Source organism: Hylobates moloch, unplaced genomic scaffold (genome assembly GCF_009828535.3).
Source record: "Hylobates moloch isolate HMO894 unplaced genomic scaffold, HMol_V3 SCAFFOLD_13, whole genome shotgun sequence".
NCBI lineage: Eukaryota > Metazoa > Chordata > Mammalia > Primates > Hylobatidae > Hylobates > Hylobates moloch.
Window position 1 is genome coordinate 19,541,490 of NW_026652288.1, and position 18,850 is coordinate 19,560,339.

At 40.2% G+C, this 18,850-nt stretch overlaps 1 protein-coding gene across 3 annotated transcripts in view; it reads right to left on the minus strand.

The window, feature by feature from the left end:
• Positions 1-657: 657 nt before the first annotated feature.
• The window catches only part of WDR35 (WD repeat domain 35), an 80,514-nt gene continuing 62,321 nt past the window's right edge, over positions 658-18,850 (minus strand). The window contains exons 26-28 of one of the 3 annotated variants that reach the window (XM_058426778.1): positions 4,473-4,713; positions 4,075-4,147; positions 658-1,640 (exon numbers count right to left, since the gene is read on the minus strand). In XM_058426778.1, coding sequence (XP_058282761.1) covers positions 1,515-1,640; positions 4,075-4,147; positions 4,473-4,713 — 440 coding nt within the window. In that variant the 3' untranslated portion in view covers positions 658-1,514. Of the gene's footprint in view, positions 1,641-3,649; positions 4,148-4,472; positions 4,714-18,850 lie in introns of those variants that run through there. The other 2 variants (XM_032172318.2, XM_058426779.1) reach the window with 2 other exon arrangements.

An 18,850-nucleotide genomic window follows, 5' to 3' on the forward strand; every position in this document is an offset into this window, starting at 1 on the left:
GGACTACAGGCGTCCACCACCACGCCTGGCTAATTTTTTGTATTTTTAGTAGAGACGGGGTTTCACTGTGTTAGCCAGGATGGTCTCAATCTCCTGACCTCGTGATCCGCCCGCCTCAGCCTCCCAAAGTGCTGGGATTATAGTCGTGAGCCACTGCGCCTGGCCTGCTTTTTATATTCAAAAAAGCAGTAAATATTAGTTTCTTAGAGAAAAAAATGAATTGAGAAAATGATCTTTAAAATAGACAGTAGAGGCAATATAATATTCCTATTTTCATTTTGAAACTGAGTAGAAAATCTTGGAGCTACAACATTATCACATTTAGTATTCTTTATTTTCTCTTATAGGTCTAGTAGGACATAATTTCCTTCATTCCTAAACGAGAACTCAGCATGACCATTAAGGAGTAGTTCACAGCAACCTCCAATATCTGACATTTGCCTAGTGCCTCTGGAAGGTTGTTGGGGTTTTTTCCCCCTTGTTTGGTAGCAAAAGTGGTATTGTATATCTATTGTACCTCCTGCTCCCTTTTCCCCTTCTCCACTCTGGAGCCCAATAGCCTCCTAACCAACCCCCATCAGAATACTTAAATGAAGACAAAGCAAACACCATGTTCTCCATAAGTTATAGATAAAGAAAACGTGGAATAAACACAAGTTATTTTTTTCTTCAATGTTTATTATTTTCATATTTTTTCACTTAATACTACATAAAATCTTAGATCTCAGCTCTCGGAATACAGAAAAATAGTTTCAAAGTGTATTTTAGCAAAACAATTTATAATGAAATTAGCATTTGTGAATTAAGCATGTCAACCTTACTGTGTTGCTTGTTAGGCATACTGCTTATTTGTACAGCTTTATCAGTCAGTTCCATCATTTCAATACCTTGGCTCACCAAACCACTTTGAAACATGTAATTAAGGGCAAGTTTTATAATAAAAAAACAACTTGGCATTACTCAGTGGGAAGTCAGTACATGTTTTTTGCAAGGAGAACAACATAACTGTTTAATGATGCTGTCTTCAATATACTGTCTAATTCTGTTTATGCAACTTCTCACCAGGTAATTTTTTTTACGGTCAATTTTGCTTTTCTTTGTCCCCCTAGTCGAGGGAGAGTTTGTTAGTGTTGTTATCTGGAAATTTCCTCATGTCGAATAAAACCAACTAGATCGACTCATAATATAGGTGTTTTCTCTAGTACCATTTACATACAAGACAAAGGTCCCCAAGATATTATGGCAGATTATTAAAACTTTCACAGATATAGATACCAAAGAGGCATAAGCTTTTACAAAAGTAAAAAAGATGTGTCTGTCTATATACATATGCGCACGCACACGCGCATGCACACACACACACACACACACACTCACACACATATACATATATGATAATTAGGTCCACAAGGTATGAGAGGTTGTTTTTAGAGATACTGGTTTCTGGATGCAACTGAATTAGAAATATCAACTAGTTATTGTTTAAATATCAACTAGATCCAGCAACTTAGGATCTACCTGGAATAATTCGTTGGTGAGAAAATTCTAGGGCTCAGGCAGCACGGAATTAGCGGGAAATGAGAAGGCTCCAAAAGAGAGTTTCCAAAGTTAGGTGAAGTCTGAGGAGTCAACAGGTGATCCTAGAATTAAAGCAAATGAAAGTGTAACCAACAAATCACAGTAAGGGGCTACAGGCATGACAATCGAATGAATTCTCAGCTGATTCCTGAGATAGGAAAGGGAAAGAAGAGATACTCAAGCATTAGACCATGGACTAAGAATTGCAACTCTGACCAAACTGTCCTGCAGGAATGTTTCAGACAGGCAGAGCTAATAAGCGTGCCATCCCTACAACCCTGAACATTGCTCTTTCCTTGATGAAGCAGAGAATAGTCTCATCCCTAAAAACAGAAAGTCCTGTGGAAAGATGTAAGTTCAACAGGAGATGTATTGCCTTAGACAGACTTCTCTGTTAGGATGTGATTTTCTGATTTGGGGAAATTTCCCATTCTGGTATAGGACAAATGAGAAAGCTGGAATTCATTATGTTACATTTAGGTAAGTAAGTTAGTAACTTAGGAGACATCTTAGGCAAAGTTAATAGAGCATGTATGTGTGACCACAGATAGAAAGGAGCAAGAGATACCAAATATTCATGAAGCACTAAAAATATGAAAAGTCACAAAGATACCAAATATTCATGATACACTAAGTATGCATGAGACATATAAAGCCCTCAATATGTGTGAGAAGTTGATTCAATTACCCACTGGCAACACTCATTCTGGCCTGTACTTACCCAAGAAATACAATAAAATTCATGACTGCTCAGCAGACTAATAGGCAAGCTATTGCTGTGGTCAAGTGTACCTGCCCCTGAGACCCTTCTATAGAGCAAGTGAACATCGTTGGCCTCAGGCACATTTCATCTGATTAAGTCATCTGGCTCAAACGGCCACTCTGGTCCTCTTTGTAACCCCACTATTAGGGGAAAGCTTATGTGACAGAATGTGAGTCAGGACATAAAAACATTACATAACCCAGGATTCAGGTGTTGCGTTCTTTCCACTCCGCTGGCACGTTACACTAACAGTGTTAATCTATCATTGCTTTCTCCTTGTTCCTCACTGTGTATTGCAAATTGGTTCAATAAACCAATGTATTTTGAGAATTTTTATTTGGTTTGTAAGGCTTTCTGTTCCATGACCTCTGGAATAGCTTGCGAGGTAGCGTATTTAGAGGCTACCATTGTATCGAAGTAATTTTCCACGAGGCGCACGAATAGAGACAGAGACCTCAAAGACTTCTGGTCTTCTCTTTTTATTTAGGCCAATGAGCCCACTATCTATCCTAAGCTCATCTACGCTATAAATCTCTTCTCACAGCTCACTATTACCAATCTGCAACATGCTGAACTTGTCTCTGTCTCTACAAGACAAAAACATATGAGATTGAGAAAGTGTATTGTAGCTGCAATAACAAAGTTGCGTATCTCTATGTATTGCCTCTACTATACGTAAGCCAAACCTCAATAAAATAATCTTGATGAAATAGTGCAAAGGTCTGGTCTTTAGCCACAAAATGGGAATTCATGAGAAATAAACAGAGAACATTATTAGCTATATAAAAGACATAAGAAATGATCCTTTACGGATCACAACTGTTTATCTTTCAAATTAATAATAAACGAAAACAGATGCATATCAAGAAAGAATCACTCCCTCAACAATACTTGTGTAAATGAAGGGTCCAGCTTAGTGACAATGTTTCAACAGAAGCTATAACTACAAAATGGATATTTTTGTTTCCCAAGTTATTTTCATTATAAATAGAGCCAAGTTTTCTGCACAATCATATGAAAGTGTAAATTCCAAATGCCATCTCTTGAATCAGACTAAAAGGACAGGTTTTAAAATAGAAGAATAGGGCTATTAGAAACAATTCAGATTGTAAAAAATGTCTTAAAATGCCATCGCCTCACTTCTGAAAATATAATAAAGAAGACATTCGACACTTATTTAATTAAATACGGCTACAGAGAAAGCTCATTTCATTATTACAATTGTTTAACTTCCTTGTAACATGGGTTATAAAAATTCTCTAAATTCAACTTTGCCCCACTCCCATGCTTCCCCCACTCCCTACTCCCTTCAAGACTTTTTAATGAATTCAGTTACCTTGACACTGTGAGAAAAATATTTATTTGGAATATTTCCATGGTATCATGTAACCAAATACAAGATAGACAAAAGAGAGAGGGAGAGAGAAAATATGGTTGATTTTCACACATTTATATGAAAATCAGCCTTATCATTTCACAGTTGTATTGCCATAAAAATTATTTTATTAACATATATTTTGTGCAAAAATTCAACTATAAATAATGAGGCTGATTTTCATACAAAACTCACAGAAATAAACCTTATTACATATACAGCATATAGCCATGTATATATGCCACATATATTTTACAGTTATATACAGTTTATCATTCCTTTATCCCACTGGACTATGGCATAGGGGGCAGAAGCTGTAGTGGCTTATTTCCTGAGCAAGGACACCGTGCTTGCATACACTGCACATCCAGAATGGATACTCAGTGATTGGGCTTCCTGTGGCAACGCATGTTGGCAGTTTCCCTTCTCCACTGTAAAACAAGGGGAGAAACAATTCATTATACTTTAAAACTTCTCATTAGTCTAACCTTATTTAATACACTTAAAAAAAACCTAAAGAATAAAAATTCTGAGATTAACATCAAATACTTCATTTAAAAAAGTTTTTTCAAGAAAAAACCTTTCTTACAATGACAAAATAAAGCATGAATACACTTGTAAAAATAAAATAGGATATAATGTTAATGTGAATTGCTTCAAAATTTAGCGCTTTAATTCCTACATTAAACATTGTACATCTAGAAATCCAAGCTTCTAATAAGATAGAATGACATCCACTAATTAAAATTAGCCTACCCTTCCATAAGGCTGTCCAATTCAGGTTTTCTGTTATCTTTTGGAGTATGTTTGGTGAAGATTTCTAAAGCAAGGTCTTCATACTGCTGTTTCTGTTCTGAACTGAGGGTCTCTAAAGATTCAAGTTTAATGAAAGCTTTTGAACAAGTCCCGAAGGCTCTGCTGGCACATGCGCAGAGTGCTAGCAGAGAGTAGATCTCCACAGGAGGGATGATGTCTTCATAGTCTTTCAGGTGAAGAGCTAAGAAAAACAGGGCAATTGGGGTTTTTAAAAATAATTATTATGATATCATGAACATGCAAAAGGAAGAATCTAAGGTGATTTCATTGAACTTGCATGAACGAACTGAAAGCAAACAGTGTTGAGAGATGGGAGCAGTAAGAGGAGGAACTAGGCTACACGATATCCAAGGTTCTGTGGAGCTGGCTAACAGCTCATCCTGTGAAAAGAATCACCACCAAATGCTGCACATGGCTGTGCCAGCTCAGAAATACACACACACACACACACACACACACACACACACACAATTTTGGTGTCAAAACATCCACCTTTTCTTCAATTTATGTTAGAAATTTCTGTGGCACCTCAGAAAAAGCAAATGAGTATTATACTATGTTAGTCATAAACTGCAAGATAATACCACGTTTCCTTTTGTTAAAAAAAAAAAGCAAAAAAAAAAAGCAAAACAGTACAAAATAATTTGCTTTTTTCTTTGTGTTTCTTTGGACAGATTATTGCTTTTGTATTACTGCTTTTGTCGTTTGTCTCACTGAAACAATAGGATTTTGTGAAAAAGTGAAAATGAGTCTCCAAGTTGTCAGTTGAGACAATTCAAGTTACAACATCTTATTTGTAATTATACTGGAGATAAAAAAAATCTTTCTTTAAAATGCACTGTAGACTTGGGCCTGTTGGGGGTGGGGGTCTAGGGGAAGGACAGCATTAGGAGAAATACCTAATGTAGATGATGGTTGATGGGTGCAGCAAACCACCATGGCACATGTACACCTATGTAACAAGCCTGCACATTCTGTACATGTACCCCAGAACTTAAAAGTATAATTTAAAAAAGCAGACTTAATATTAGATTTAATATTAAGACTTAATATTAGATTTATAACCAATTTGTATCTTTTTCTTCTCTAGACCTTGGAATCTTAAAAATACTTTGTTATAGTATATCAAAAACTTTATAAAACAAGTTTAAACAATATATTCATGTGTTTTACAATCAGAATCCTATAAACTGGTTGTGGGGTCAAGTATTTACAACAAAGTTTAGTAGAAGAAATGTATATAAAATGTAATCACTCAGCTACAATAAACAATATCCTCTAATTTCATATCCAAAGCATAATAGGTTTAAGGGTAATAATTTACAGGTCATACATTGTTTCACATCGCTTTACCACTGACAAAAAAAAAAAAATTAGGCATATAGAGATCTTCACCCAGTAGGTGAAGCATCTCAAGTTAAAGATCTAATTGTTCTTTTAAATCTAGAAATAGTGTATAAATTGAATATGATACAGTTATTTTAAACAGTGTATAATTTATGTCACATTATTAGTTAAAACTAAATGAAGGTCAGTTATAAAATAAATATAAAAATAAAAATAATTTTTATATGTAACTAATAACCAACTAGAAAAAAAAATTTACAACCTCATTAATGACAACAAAACTAGGAATAAACTGAAAAATAAAACTTTAGAGCCAGCAAAAAGAAAACTACAAATCTTTAGAAACACAGATACACAAGTGATTTCTAAAATGGATGCTTCTGACAAATATCACATGTTCTCACTCATACGCGGGATCTAAAAACGTTGACCTCGCAGAGCGTGCAGTAAGCCGAGATTGTGCCACTGCACGGAAGTGCAAGGGGATGGGGAAATCCCTCTCCTAGCCAAGGGAAGCCATTAGGGACTGTACCGTGCACTCCGGCCCAGATACTGCATTTTTAACACAGTCTTCGCAACCTGCGGACAAGGAGATTCCTTTCGGTGCCCACACCACCAGGGCCCTGGGTTTCCAGCACAAAACTGGGCGGCCGTTTGGGCTGACACCAAGCTAGCTGCAGGAGTTTTTTTTCATACCCCAGTGGCGCCTGGAACACCAGCGAGACAGAACCATTCACTCCTCTGGAAAGGGGGCTGAAGCCAGGGAGCCAAGTGGTCTGGCTCAGCAGGTCCCACCCCCACGGAGCCCAGTAAGCTCAAGATCCACTGGCTTGAAAGTCTCGCGGTTAGCACAGCAGTTTGAGCTAACCTGGGATGCTTGAGCTTGGTGGGGGAAGAGGCATCCACCATTGCGGAGGCTTGAGTAAGCGGTTTCGGTTTCACCCTCACAGGGTAAACAAAGCCGCTGGGAAGTTGAAACTGGGCGGAGCCCACCCCAGCTCAGCAAGGCCCCTGCAGCCAGACTACCTCCTCTCTGGGCAAGACATCTCTGAAAAAAAGCCAGCAGCCCCAATTAGGGACTTATAGATAAAACTTCCACCTCCCTGGGACAAAGCACCTGGGGGAAGGGGTGGTTATGGGCGCAGCTTCAACAGACTTCAACGTCCCTACCCGGCAACTCTGAAGACAGCAGCAGATCAACCAGCACAGTGTTCAAGCTCTGATAAGGGTCAGACTACCTTTTCAAATGTGTCCCTGACCCCCGTGTATCCTGACTAGGAAACACCTCCCAGTGGGTCCCTGACCCCCATGTATCCTGACTAGGAAACACCTCCCAGTGGGTCCCTGACCCCCATGTATCCTGACTAGGAGACACCTCCCAGTAGGGGCTGACAGAGACCACATACAGGAGAATGTTGGCTGGCATCTGGCAGGTGCCCCTCTGGGACAAAGCTTCCAAAGGAACAGGCAGCAATCTTTGCTGGTCTGCAGCCTCCACTGGTGATAGCCAGGCAAACAGGGTCTGGAGCAGACCTCCAGCAAACTCCAGCAGACCTGCTGCAGAGGGGCCTGACTGTTAGAAGGAAAACTAACAAACAGAAAGGAATAGTATCAACACCAACAAAAAGGATGTCCACTCAGAGACCCCATCCGAAGGTCACCGACTTCAAAGACCAAAGGTAGATAAATCCATGAAGATGGGGAGAAACCAGCACAAAAAGGCTGAAAATTCCAAAAACCAAAACACCTCTTCTCCTACAAAGGATCACAACTCCTCACCAGCAAGGGAACAAAACTGGATGGAGAATGAGTTTGATTAACTGACAGAAGCAGGCTTCAGAAAGTGGGTAATAACAAACTCCTCCAAGCTAAAGGAGCATGTTCTAACCCAATGCAAGGAAGCTAAGAACCTTGAAAAAGGGTTAGACGAATTGCTAACTAGAATAACCAGTTTAGAGAAGAATATAAATGACCTGATGGAGCTGAAAAACACAGCATGAGAACTTCGTGAAGCGTACACAAGTATCAACAGCCAAACTGATCATGCAGAAGAAAGGATATCAGGCATTGAAGATCAACTCAATGAAATAAAGCAAGAAAACAAGATTAGAGAAAAAAGAGCGAAAAGAAATGAACAAAGCCTCCAAGAAGTATGGGACTATGTGAAAAGGCAAAATCTACGTTTGATTGGTGTACCCGAAAGTGATGGGGCGAATGGAACCAAGTTGTAAAACACTCTTCAGGATATTATCCAGGAGAATTCCCCAACCTAGCAAGGCAGGCCAACATTCAAATTCAGGAAATACAGAGAACACCATAAAGATACTCCTCGAGAAGAGCAACCCCAAGACACATATTGTCAGATTCACCAAGGTTGGAATGAAGGGAAAAAATGTTAAGGGCAACCTGAGAGAAAGGTCGGGTTACCCACAAAGGGAAGCCCATCAGATTAACAGTGGATCTCTCGGCAGAAACTCTACAAGCCAGAAGAGAGTGGGGGCCAATATTCAACATTCTTAAAGAATTTTCAACCCAGAATTTCATATCCAGCCAAACTAAGCTTCATAAGCAAAGGAGAAATAAAATCCTTTACAGACAAGAAAATGCTGAGAGATTTTGTCATCACCAGGCCTCTCCTACAAGAGCTCCTGAAGGAAGCACTAAACATGGAAATGAACAACCAGTACCAGCCACCGCAAAAACATACCAAATTGTAAAGAGCATCGAAGCTATGAAGAAACTGCATCAACTAACGGACAAAATAACCAGCTAGCGTCATAATGGCAGGATCAAATTCACACATAACAATATTAACCTTAAATATAAACAGGCTAAATGCCCCAGTTAAAAGACACAGACTGGCAAATTGGATAGAGTCAAGACCCACTGGTGTGCTGTATGCAGGAGAACCATCTCACGGGCAAAGACACACATAGGCTCAAAACAAAGGGATGGAGGAATATTTACCAAGGAAATGGAAAGCAATAATAAGAAAAAAAAGCAGGGGTTGCAATCCTAGTCTCTGAAAAAACAGACTTTAACCAACAAAGAGCAAAAGAGACAAAGAAGGGCATTACATAATGTTAAAGGGATCAATGCAACAAGAAGAGCTAACTATTCTAAATATATATGGACCCAATACAGGAACACCCAAATTCATAAAGTAAGTTCTTAGAAACCTACAAAGAGACTTAGACTCCCACACAATAATAGTGGGAGACTTTAACACCCCATTGTCAATATCAGACAGATCAACAAGACAGAAAATTAACAAGCATATCCAGGACTTGAACTCAGCTCTGGACCAAGCGAACTTAATAGACATCTACGGAACTCTCCACCCCAAATCAACAGAATATACATTCTTCTCAGCACCACATGGCAGTTATTCTAAAATTGACCACATAATTGGAAGTAAAACACTCCTCAGCAAATGCAAAAGACGGAAATCATAACAAACAGTCTCTCAGACCACAGTGCAATCAAATTAGAACTCAGGATTATGAAACTCATTAAGGCTGGGCGCAGTGGCTCACGCCTATAATTCCAGCACTTTTGGAGGCCAAGGTGGGTGGATCACGAGGTCAGGAGATTGTGACCATCCTGGCTAACACGATGAAACCCCGTCTCTACTAAAAATACAAAAAATTTAGCCAGGCGTGGTGGTGGGCGCCTGTAGTCCCAGCTACTTGGGAGGCTGAGACAGGAGAATGGCGTGAACCCAGGAGGTGGAGCTTGCAGTGAGCCGAGATTGCGCCACTGCACTCCAACCTGGGTGACAGAGTGAGGCTCCGTCTCAAAAAAAAAAAAAAAGAAAAAAAAGAAAAAGAAAAAAAGAAGAAACTCATCAACACCACATAACTACCTGGAAACTGAACAACCTTCTCCTGAATGACTACTGGGTAAATAACGAAATGAAGGCAGAAATAAAGGTGTTATTTGAAACCAATGAGAACAAAGACACAGCGCACCAGAATCTCCGGAACACATTTAAAGCAGTGTGTAGAGGAAAATTTATAGCACTAAATGCCCACAAGAGAAAGCAGGAAAGATCTAAAATCGACACCCTAATATCACAATTAAAAGAACTAGAGAAGCAAGAGCAAACAAATTTAAAAGCTAGTAGAAGACAAGAAATAACTAAGATCACAGCAGAACTGAAGGAGATAGAGACACAAAAAACCCTTCAAAAAATCAGTGAATCCAGGAACTGGTTTTTTGAATACAACAACAAAATAGATAGACCACTAGACTATGAAAGAAGAAAAGAGAGAAGAATCAAATAGATGCAATAAAAAATGATAAAAGGGATATCACCACCGATCCCACAGAAATACAAACTACCATCAGAGAAGACTATAAACACCTCTATGCAAATAAACTAGAAAATCTAGAAGAAATGGATAAATTCCTGGACACATACACCCTCCCAAGACTAAACCAGGAAGAAGTCGAATCCCTGAATAGACAAATAAAAAGTTCTGAAACTAAGCAGCAATTAATAGCCCACCAACCAAAAAAAGTCCAGGACCAGACGGATTCACAGCCAAATTCTACCAGAGGTATAAAGAGGAGCTGGTACCATTCCTTCTGAAACTATTCCAAACAACAGAAAAAGAGGAAACCTTCCCTAACTCATTTTATGAAGCCAGCATCATCCTGATACCAAAATGTGGCAGAGACACAACAAAAAAAGAAAATTTCAGGCCAATATCCCTGATGAACATCGACACGAAAATCCTCAATAAAATACTGGCAAACCAAATCCAGCAGTGCATCAAAAAGCTTATCCACCATGATCAAGTTGGCTTCATCCCTGGGATACAAGGCTGGTTCAACATATGCAAATCAATGAATATAATCCATCACATAAACAAAACCAATGACAAAAACCACATGATTATCTCAATGGATGCAGAAAAAGCCTTCGACAAAATTCAATAGCCCTTCATGCTAAAAACTCTCAACAAACTAGGCACTGATGGAACGCATCTCAAAATAATAACAGCCATTTATGACAAACCCACAGCCAATATCATACTGAATGGGCATAACCTGCAAGCATTCCCTCTGAAAACCGGCACAAGACAAGGATGCCCTCTCCCACCACTCCTATTCAACACAGTATTGGAAGTTCTGGCCAAGATAATCAGGCAAGAGAAAGAAATAAAGGGTATTCAATTAGGAAAAGAGGAAGTCAAATTGTCTCTGTTTGCAGATGACATGATTGTATATTTAGAAAACTCCATCATCTCAGCCCCAAATCTCCTTAAGCTGGTAAGTAACTTCAGCAAAGTCTCAGGATACGTAATCCATGTGCAAAAATCACAAGCATTCCTATACACCAAAAACAGGCAAACAGAGAACCAAATCATGAGTGAACTCCCATTCACAATTGCTACAAAGAGAATAAAATACCTAGGAATACAACTTACAAGGGATGTGAAGGACCTCTTCAAGGAGAACTACAAACCACTGCTCAAGAAAATAAGAGAGGACACAAACAACTGGAAAAACATTCCATGCTCATGGAGAGGAAGAATCAATACCATCAAAATGGCCATACTGCCCAAAGTAGTCTATAGATTCAATGCTATCCCAATCAAGCTACCATTGACTTTCTTCACAGAATTAGAAAAAACTTTAAATTTCATATGGAACCAAAAAAGAGCCCACGTAGCCAACACAATCCTAAGCAAAAAGAACAAAGCTGGAAGCATCACACTATCTGACTACAAACTATACTACAAGGCTACAGCAACAAAAACAGCATGGTACTGGTACCAAAACAGATATATAGACCAATGGAACAGAACAGAGGCCTCAGAAATAACACCAAACATCTACAACTATCTGATCTTTGAGAAACCTGACAAAAACAAGAAATGGGGAAAGGATTCCCTATTTAACAAATGATGTTCGGAAAACTGGCTAGCCATATGCAGAAAGCTGAAACTCGATCCCTTCCTTACACCTTATACAAAAATTAACTCAAGACGGATTAAAGACTTAAACGTAAGACCTAAAACCATAAAAACCCTAGAAGAAAACCTAGGCAATATCATTCAGGACATAGGCATGGGCAAAGACTTCATAACACCAAAAGCAGTGGCAACAAAAGCCAAAATAGAAAAATGGAATCTGATTAAACTAAAGAGCTTCTGCACAGCAAAAGAAACTATCAACAGAGTGAACTGGCAACCTACAGAATGGGAGAAAATTTTTGCAACCTACCCATCTGACAAAGGGCTAATATCTAGAATCTACAAAGAACTTAAACAAATTTACAAGAAAAAAATAATTCCATCAAAAAGTGGGTGAAGGATATGAACAGAAACTTCTCAAAAGAAGACATTTTTGCACCCAACAAACATGAAGAAAAGCTCATCATCACTGGTCATTAGAGAAATGCAAATCAAAACCACATTGAGATACCATCTCACACCAGTCAGAATGGTGATCATTAAAAAGTCAGGAAACAACAGATGCTAGAGAGGATGTGGAGAAATAGGAATGCTTTTACACTGTTGGTGGGAGTGTAAATGAGTTCAGCCATTGTGGAAGACAGTGTGGCGATTCCTCAAGGATCTAGAACTAGAAATACCATTTGACCCAGCAATCCCATTACTGGGTATATACCCAAAGGATTATAAATCATTCTACTATAAAGACACATGCACATGTATGCTTATTGCAGCACTGTTCACAATAGCAAAGATTTGGAACCAACCCAAATGCCCATCAATGATAGACTGGATAAAGAAAATGTGGCACATATACACCATGGAATACTATGCAGCCATAAAAAAGGATGCATTCATGTCCTTTGGAGGGACATGGATGAAGCTGGAAACCATCATTCTCAGCAAACTAACACAAGAACAGAAAACCAAACACTGCAGGTTCTCACTCATAAGTGGGGGTCGAACAATGAGAAAACACAGACACAGGGGCAGGAGATCACACACCGGGGCCTGTCGAGGGTGGGGGAGCTGGGAGAGGGATAGCATAAGGAGAAATACTTAATGTAGATGACGGGTTGATGGGTGCGGCAAACCACCATCGCATGTGTATACCTATGTAACAAACCTGCACATTCTGCACATGTACCCCAGAACTTAAAGTACAATAAAAAAAAATGTATAAATTCAGTTTCATGAATGTTGGGACAGGTTCCCCAAAATCTGGCCATAAATCAGCCCCAAAACTAGCCATAAACAAAATCTCGGCAGCACTGTCACAGGTTTATGATGGCCATAACGCCCACGCTGCAAGGTTGTGGGTTTACTGGAATGAGGGCAACAAACACCTGGCCCACCCAGGGCGGAAAACCGTTTAAAGGAGTTCTTAAACCACAAACAATAGCATGAGCGATCTGTGCCTTAAGGACATGCTCCTGCTAGAGATAACTAGCCAGACCCATCCCTTTATTTCGGCCCATCCCTTCATTTCCCATAAGGGATACTTTTAGTTAATTGAATATCTATAGAAACAATGCTAATGACTGGCTTGCTGTTCATAAATACGTGGGTAAATCTCTGTTCAGGGCTCTCATCTCTGAAGGCTGTGAGACCCCTGATTTCCCACTTCACACCTCTATATTTCTGTGTGTGTTTCTTTAATTCCTTTAGTGCCACTAGGTTAGGGTATCCCCGACCGAGCTGGTCTCGGCAAGTGGCATCCATCGTGGGGGCTCAAATCCAGGTCGAAGGGTCACTGGAGCGACGGTTGGAGAACGCCGAACTAGCTGGAGGACAACCAAGTACTCTTAAAGCAATCCCTGTAGTGAGTAAGTAGGGGAGCTCGGAAGCATCAGGGTAACAATGGGACAAGTGTGGGCTGTGGTTCGTTCCACCTTGGAACTTTTTCACACTGACGATGAGGAGGAAGGACAGTATAACGAAGTAACAGAAGAGATTACAGAGCAGGTTTATTTGCCAGCTAAAGCTAAAGTGGTAAAGGAGAGAGGTTCATCCCTACCCTTCTGCACCCCCTCATTATTATTTTGAAGAAAATGACCCTCCAGATCTTTCCTTTCCGGAGGACACTGGGCAAAAAGTAGTTGCCCCAGTGACTGTTTGAACAGCGCCTCGGGCGACTGCTCTTAGTTCTATTCAGGCAGGAATTCAGCAAGCTAGACAAGAGGGTGATTTAGAGGCTTGACAGTTCCCTGTTAGAATACACCCCCCAGAACAAAAGGGAAATATTACAGCTACATTTGAGCCTTTTCCTTTTAAATTACTCAAAGAATTTAAACAAGCTATAAATCAATATGGACCAGGTTCTCGTTTTGTAATGGGACTGTTAAAGAATGTTGCTGTTTCCAGTTGGATGATTCCTACTGACTGGGATGCTCTTACTCAAGCTTGTCTAACTCCTGCTCAGTTCTTACAATTTAAAACTTGGTGAGCAGATGAAGCTTTCATTCAGGCTGCTTGCAACGCCCAGGACCAACCTCAAATTCATATAACTACAGGCCAACTTTTGGGGGTTGGCGGCTGGGCTGGTTTAGATGCACAAGTTGTCATGCAGGATGATGCCACAGAACAGCTTAGAGGAGTGTGCATTAGAGCTTGGGCAAAAATCACTTCACGTGGAGAACAATACCCTTCCTTTAGTGCTATAAAACAGGGACCAAAAGAACCATATGTGGATTTTATAGCTTGGTTACAGAAGTCTCTTAAAAAGGTGATTGCAGGCTGGGCACAGTGGCTCACGCCTGTAATCCCAGCACTTTGGGAGGCCGAGGTGGGTGGATCACAAGGTCAGGATATCGAGACCATCCTGGCTAACATGGTGAAACCCTGTCTCTACTAAAAATACAAAAAATTAGCCGGGCGTGGTGGCAGGTGCCTGTAGTGCCAGCTACTCGGGAGGCTGAGGCAGGAGAATGGTGTGAACCCAGGAGGCGGAGCTTGCAGTGAGCCAAGATCATGCCACTGCACTCCAGCCTGGGTAACAGAGTGAGACTCCGTCTCAAAACAAAAAATAAAACAAAAAGGTGATTGCAGATTTGTCTGCTCAGGATATAGTGCTGTAGTTATTAGCTTTTGACAATGCTAATCCTGACTGCCAGGCTGCTCTGCGACCTATCAGAGGGAAAGCACATTTAGTTGATTATATCAAGGCCTGTGATGTTATCGGAGGTAATCTGCATAAGGCTACTCTGCTAGCACGAGCAATGGCAGGACTAAGAGTGGATAAAAGAAATACTCCATTTCCTGGAGGTTGTTTTAACTGTGGGAAGCATGGTCATACTAAAAAAGAATGTAGAAAAAATCAGCAAGTCAGGCCACCAGATAGCAGAAAAAAGAAAACTGCTGAGCCTGAAATATGTCCAAAATGTAAAAAAGGAAAACATTGGGCTAATCAGTGTCACTCTAAGTTTAATAAAGATGGAAACCCGATTTTGGGAAATGCAATGAGAGGCCTGTCCTGGGCCCCATTCCAAACCGGGGCATTTCCAGCTCAGGCCATTCCCTCACCCCAGTACAATGTCTGTTCCCCGCCACAGCCGGTAGTGCCACAGTGGATTTATGCTGCACAAAACTGTAAGCCTTCTGCCTGGGGAACCCCCGCAAAGGGTCCCAACAGGAGTCTGTGGACCCTTGCCAGCGGGGACAACAGAGGATTACTTTGAGGAAAGTCTAGTTTAAGTTTAAAAGGAGTATAAATACATACAGGAGTCATGGATTCAGATTACAATGGGGAAATTCAAATTGTTATATCTACTTCTGTTGCCTAGAAAGCAGAGCCAGGAGAGTGCATAGCACAGCTCCTTATTGTGCCATATGTGGGAATGGGGAAAAGTGAAATTAAACGAACACAATATATTTGGAAGCACAAATAAACAAGGCAAAGCAGCTTATTGGGTAAATCAAATTACTGAAAAACATCCTACCTGTGAAATAACTATTTAGGGAAAAAAATTTAAAGGTTTGGTAGATACAGGAGCAGACGTTTCAATCATTTCTCTACAGCACTGGCCGTCTGCGTGGCCAATTCAACACACTCAACATAGTTTGAGTTGGTAACGCCCATGAAGTATATCAAAGTAGTTATATTTTGCATTGTGAAGGGCCCGATGGACAACCTGGGACTATTCAACCAATTATAACTTCTGTACCTATAAATTTATGGGGGAGAGATTTATTACAACAATGGGGAGCACAAGTTCTAATTCCAGAACAATTATACAGCCCTCAAAGTCAACATACAATGCATGAAATGGGGTATGTCCCTGGTGTGGGACTAGAAAAAAATTTGCAAGCTTTGAAAGAACCGCTTCAAGCAGAAAGACAAAGTTCTCACCAAAGATTAGGATATCATTTTTGATGGTGGTCATTGTTAAGCCTCCAGAACCTATACCTTTAAAATGGTTAACAGATAAGCCAATTTGGATAGAACAATGGCCTCCAAGTAAAGAGAAACTGGAGGCTTTAGAGAAATTAGTTACTAAACAATTAGAAAATGGGCACATGGCTCCAACATTTTCCCCTTGGAATTCTCCAGTTTTCATAATTAAGAAAAAATCAGGTAAATGGAGAATGTTAACTGACTTAACAGCCATCAATTCAGTTATACAACCTATGGGAGCATCACAACCAGGATTGCCTTAAAATTGGCCTTTAATAGTCATAGATTTAAAAGACTGTTTCTTTACTATCCCCTTAGCTGAGCAAGACTGTGAACAGTTTGCATTTACAATTTCTGTGGTAAACAACCTTCAGCCTGCTAAGCGTTTTCATTTACAGATGGGTCTAGTAATGGTAAAGCTTCTTATTCTGGATCAAAAGGTAAAGTTTTCCAGACGCCCTATACTTCAGTTCAAAAAGCGAAGCTTATAGCTGTAATTGAGGTAATGACTGCTTTTGATTTGCCTATTAATGTGATTTCTGATTCTTCATACGTGGTTCATTCTACACAGTTAATTGAAAATGCTCAGTTATGATTTCATACAGATGAACAACTGATGACAAAAACAAAAAAGGAGGAGAAACAGGGATTATGGGACAGCCCATACACAATTGAATCTAGCATTATTAACTTTAAATTTTTTGAGCCTGCCCAAATGCCAGATGTTATCAGCAGCTGAACAGCATCTATAGAAACCAGCTGCAAAGACAGAAGCAGAACAACTGGTTTGGTGGAGAGATCCGATAACAAAAAGTTGGGAAATAGGTAAAATAATAATAACTTGGGGTAGAGGTTATGCTTGTGTTTCTCCAGGCCAAAATCAACAGCCAATTTGGATACCATCAAGCCACCTGAAACCTTATCATAAGCCAGATGCCAAGGAAGAGATTCCGGGATGATCTCGAGGACCCCCCACCGTCAGTATCTCATCAGTATGTCGAGACTGACGCTGAGGAGGATCCCAACTGTCACAAGCAACACCCGTTGAACACAGTCACCCACCTGGGGACGGATCAAGAAGCTGTCACAGATGGCAGAAGAAAACCTGAGGAAAGCGGGACAACCAGTCACAATGAGTAACTTAATGGAGCTATGATAGCGGTTATCACCACTGCTGTGAGTATTCCTTCAATAAGGGCTGACACAGGGAACAATTACACTTATTGGGCATATTTATCAATCTTGGCTGGCAATAATGCCCAGATGTAATCACTCTATGATGCAGTTACACATGCTTTCTGATCTCAGTATTTACCATAATAAATCTGCTCCTATAATTGAGGCATACCGCCCTCAAAAACCTATTTGTAAACAAAATTGAACCTGGCCAGAAAAAAATGAATGTACTTGTTTAGGAAGATTGCATTGTAGAACAGGCAGAGGTGCTGCACAATGATTCCTAGGGAATCATTATTAATTGTTCCCCTAAGGGGATGTTTAGCTTGAATTGCACCTCTCAGTCTGCATGCCATGGCCACACTATGTTCAGATGGTCTGAACAAAATGTTCAGATGGTAGATATAATAAGAAGTATGGCAAGAGTTCCTATTATCTGGAACCATGGTGGTATAGTGGCACCTCAACCTCAAATGATATGGCCCGGTCTAGGAGCTAAACATTAAGGATTTGTGGAAACTATTAATAGCTCTTAATAAGATCAAAATTTGGGAAAGAATAAAAAAGCATCTAGAAGGACACTCTACAAACTTGTTTTTGGATACAGCAAAATTAAAAGAACAAATATTCAAAGCATCCCAGGCACACCTGACCTTAATGCCAAGAACTGGAGTGCTTAAAGGAGCTGCAGACAGATTAGCAGCCAGTAACCCATTAAAATGGATAAAAACACTGGGAAGCCCTGTAATTTCAGTGATGATTGTGCTTTTAATCTGTGTTGCTTGTCCTTCTATAGTCTGCAGATGTGGATCCTGACTCCTGCAAGTAGCTCACCATGACAAAGCTGCCCTTGCTTTTATCGATTTGCAAATCAAATAAGGGGGACATGTTGGGAACATACTCCCTCAAAATCTGGCCATAAACCGGCCCCAAAACTGGCCATAAACAAAATCTCAGCAGCACTGTGACAGGTTCGTGATGGCCATAACGCCCACGCTGGAAGGTTGTGGGTTTACTGGAATGAGGGCAAGGAACACCTGGCCCGCCCAGGGCAGAAAACTGCTTAAAGGAGTTCTTAAACCACAAACAATAGCACGAGCAATCTGTGCCGTAAGGACATGCTCCTGCTGCAGATAACTAGCCAGACCCATCCCTTTATTTCGGCCCATCCCTTCATTTCCCATAAGGGATACTTTTAGTTAATCGAATATCTATAGAAACAATGCTAATGACTGGCTTTCTGTTAATAAATACGTGGGTAAATCTCTGTTCAGGGCTCTCAGCTCTGAAGGTTGTGAGACCCCTGATTTCCCACTTCACACCTCTATATTTCTGTGTGTGTGTCTTTAATTCCTCTAGCGCCGCTCAGTTAGGGTCTCCCCGACCGAGCTGGTCTCAGCACATTAAGGTAGAATTTCAAATCTGTTAAGAAAGAATAA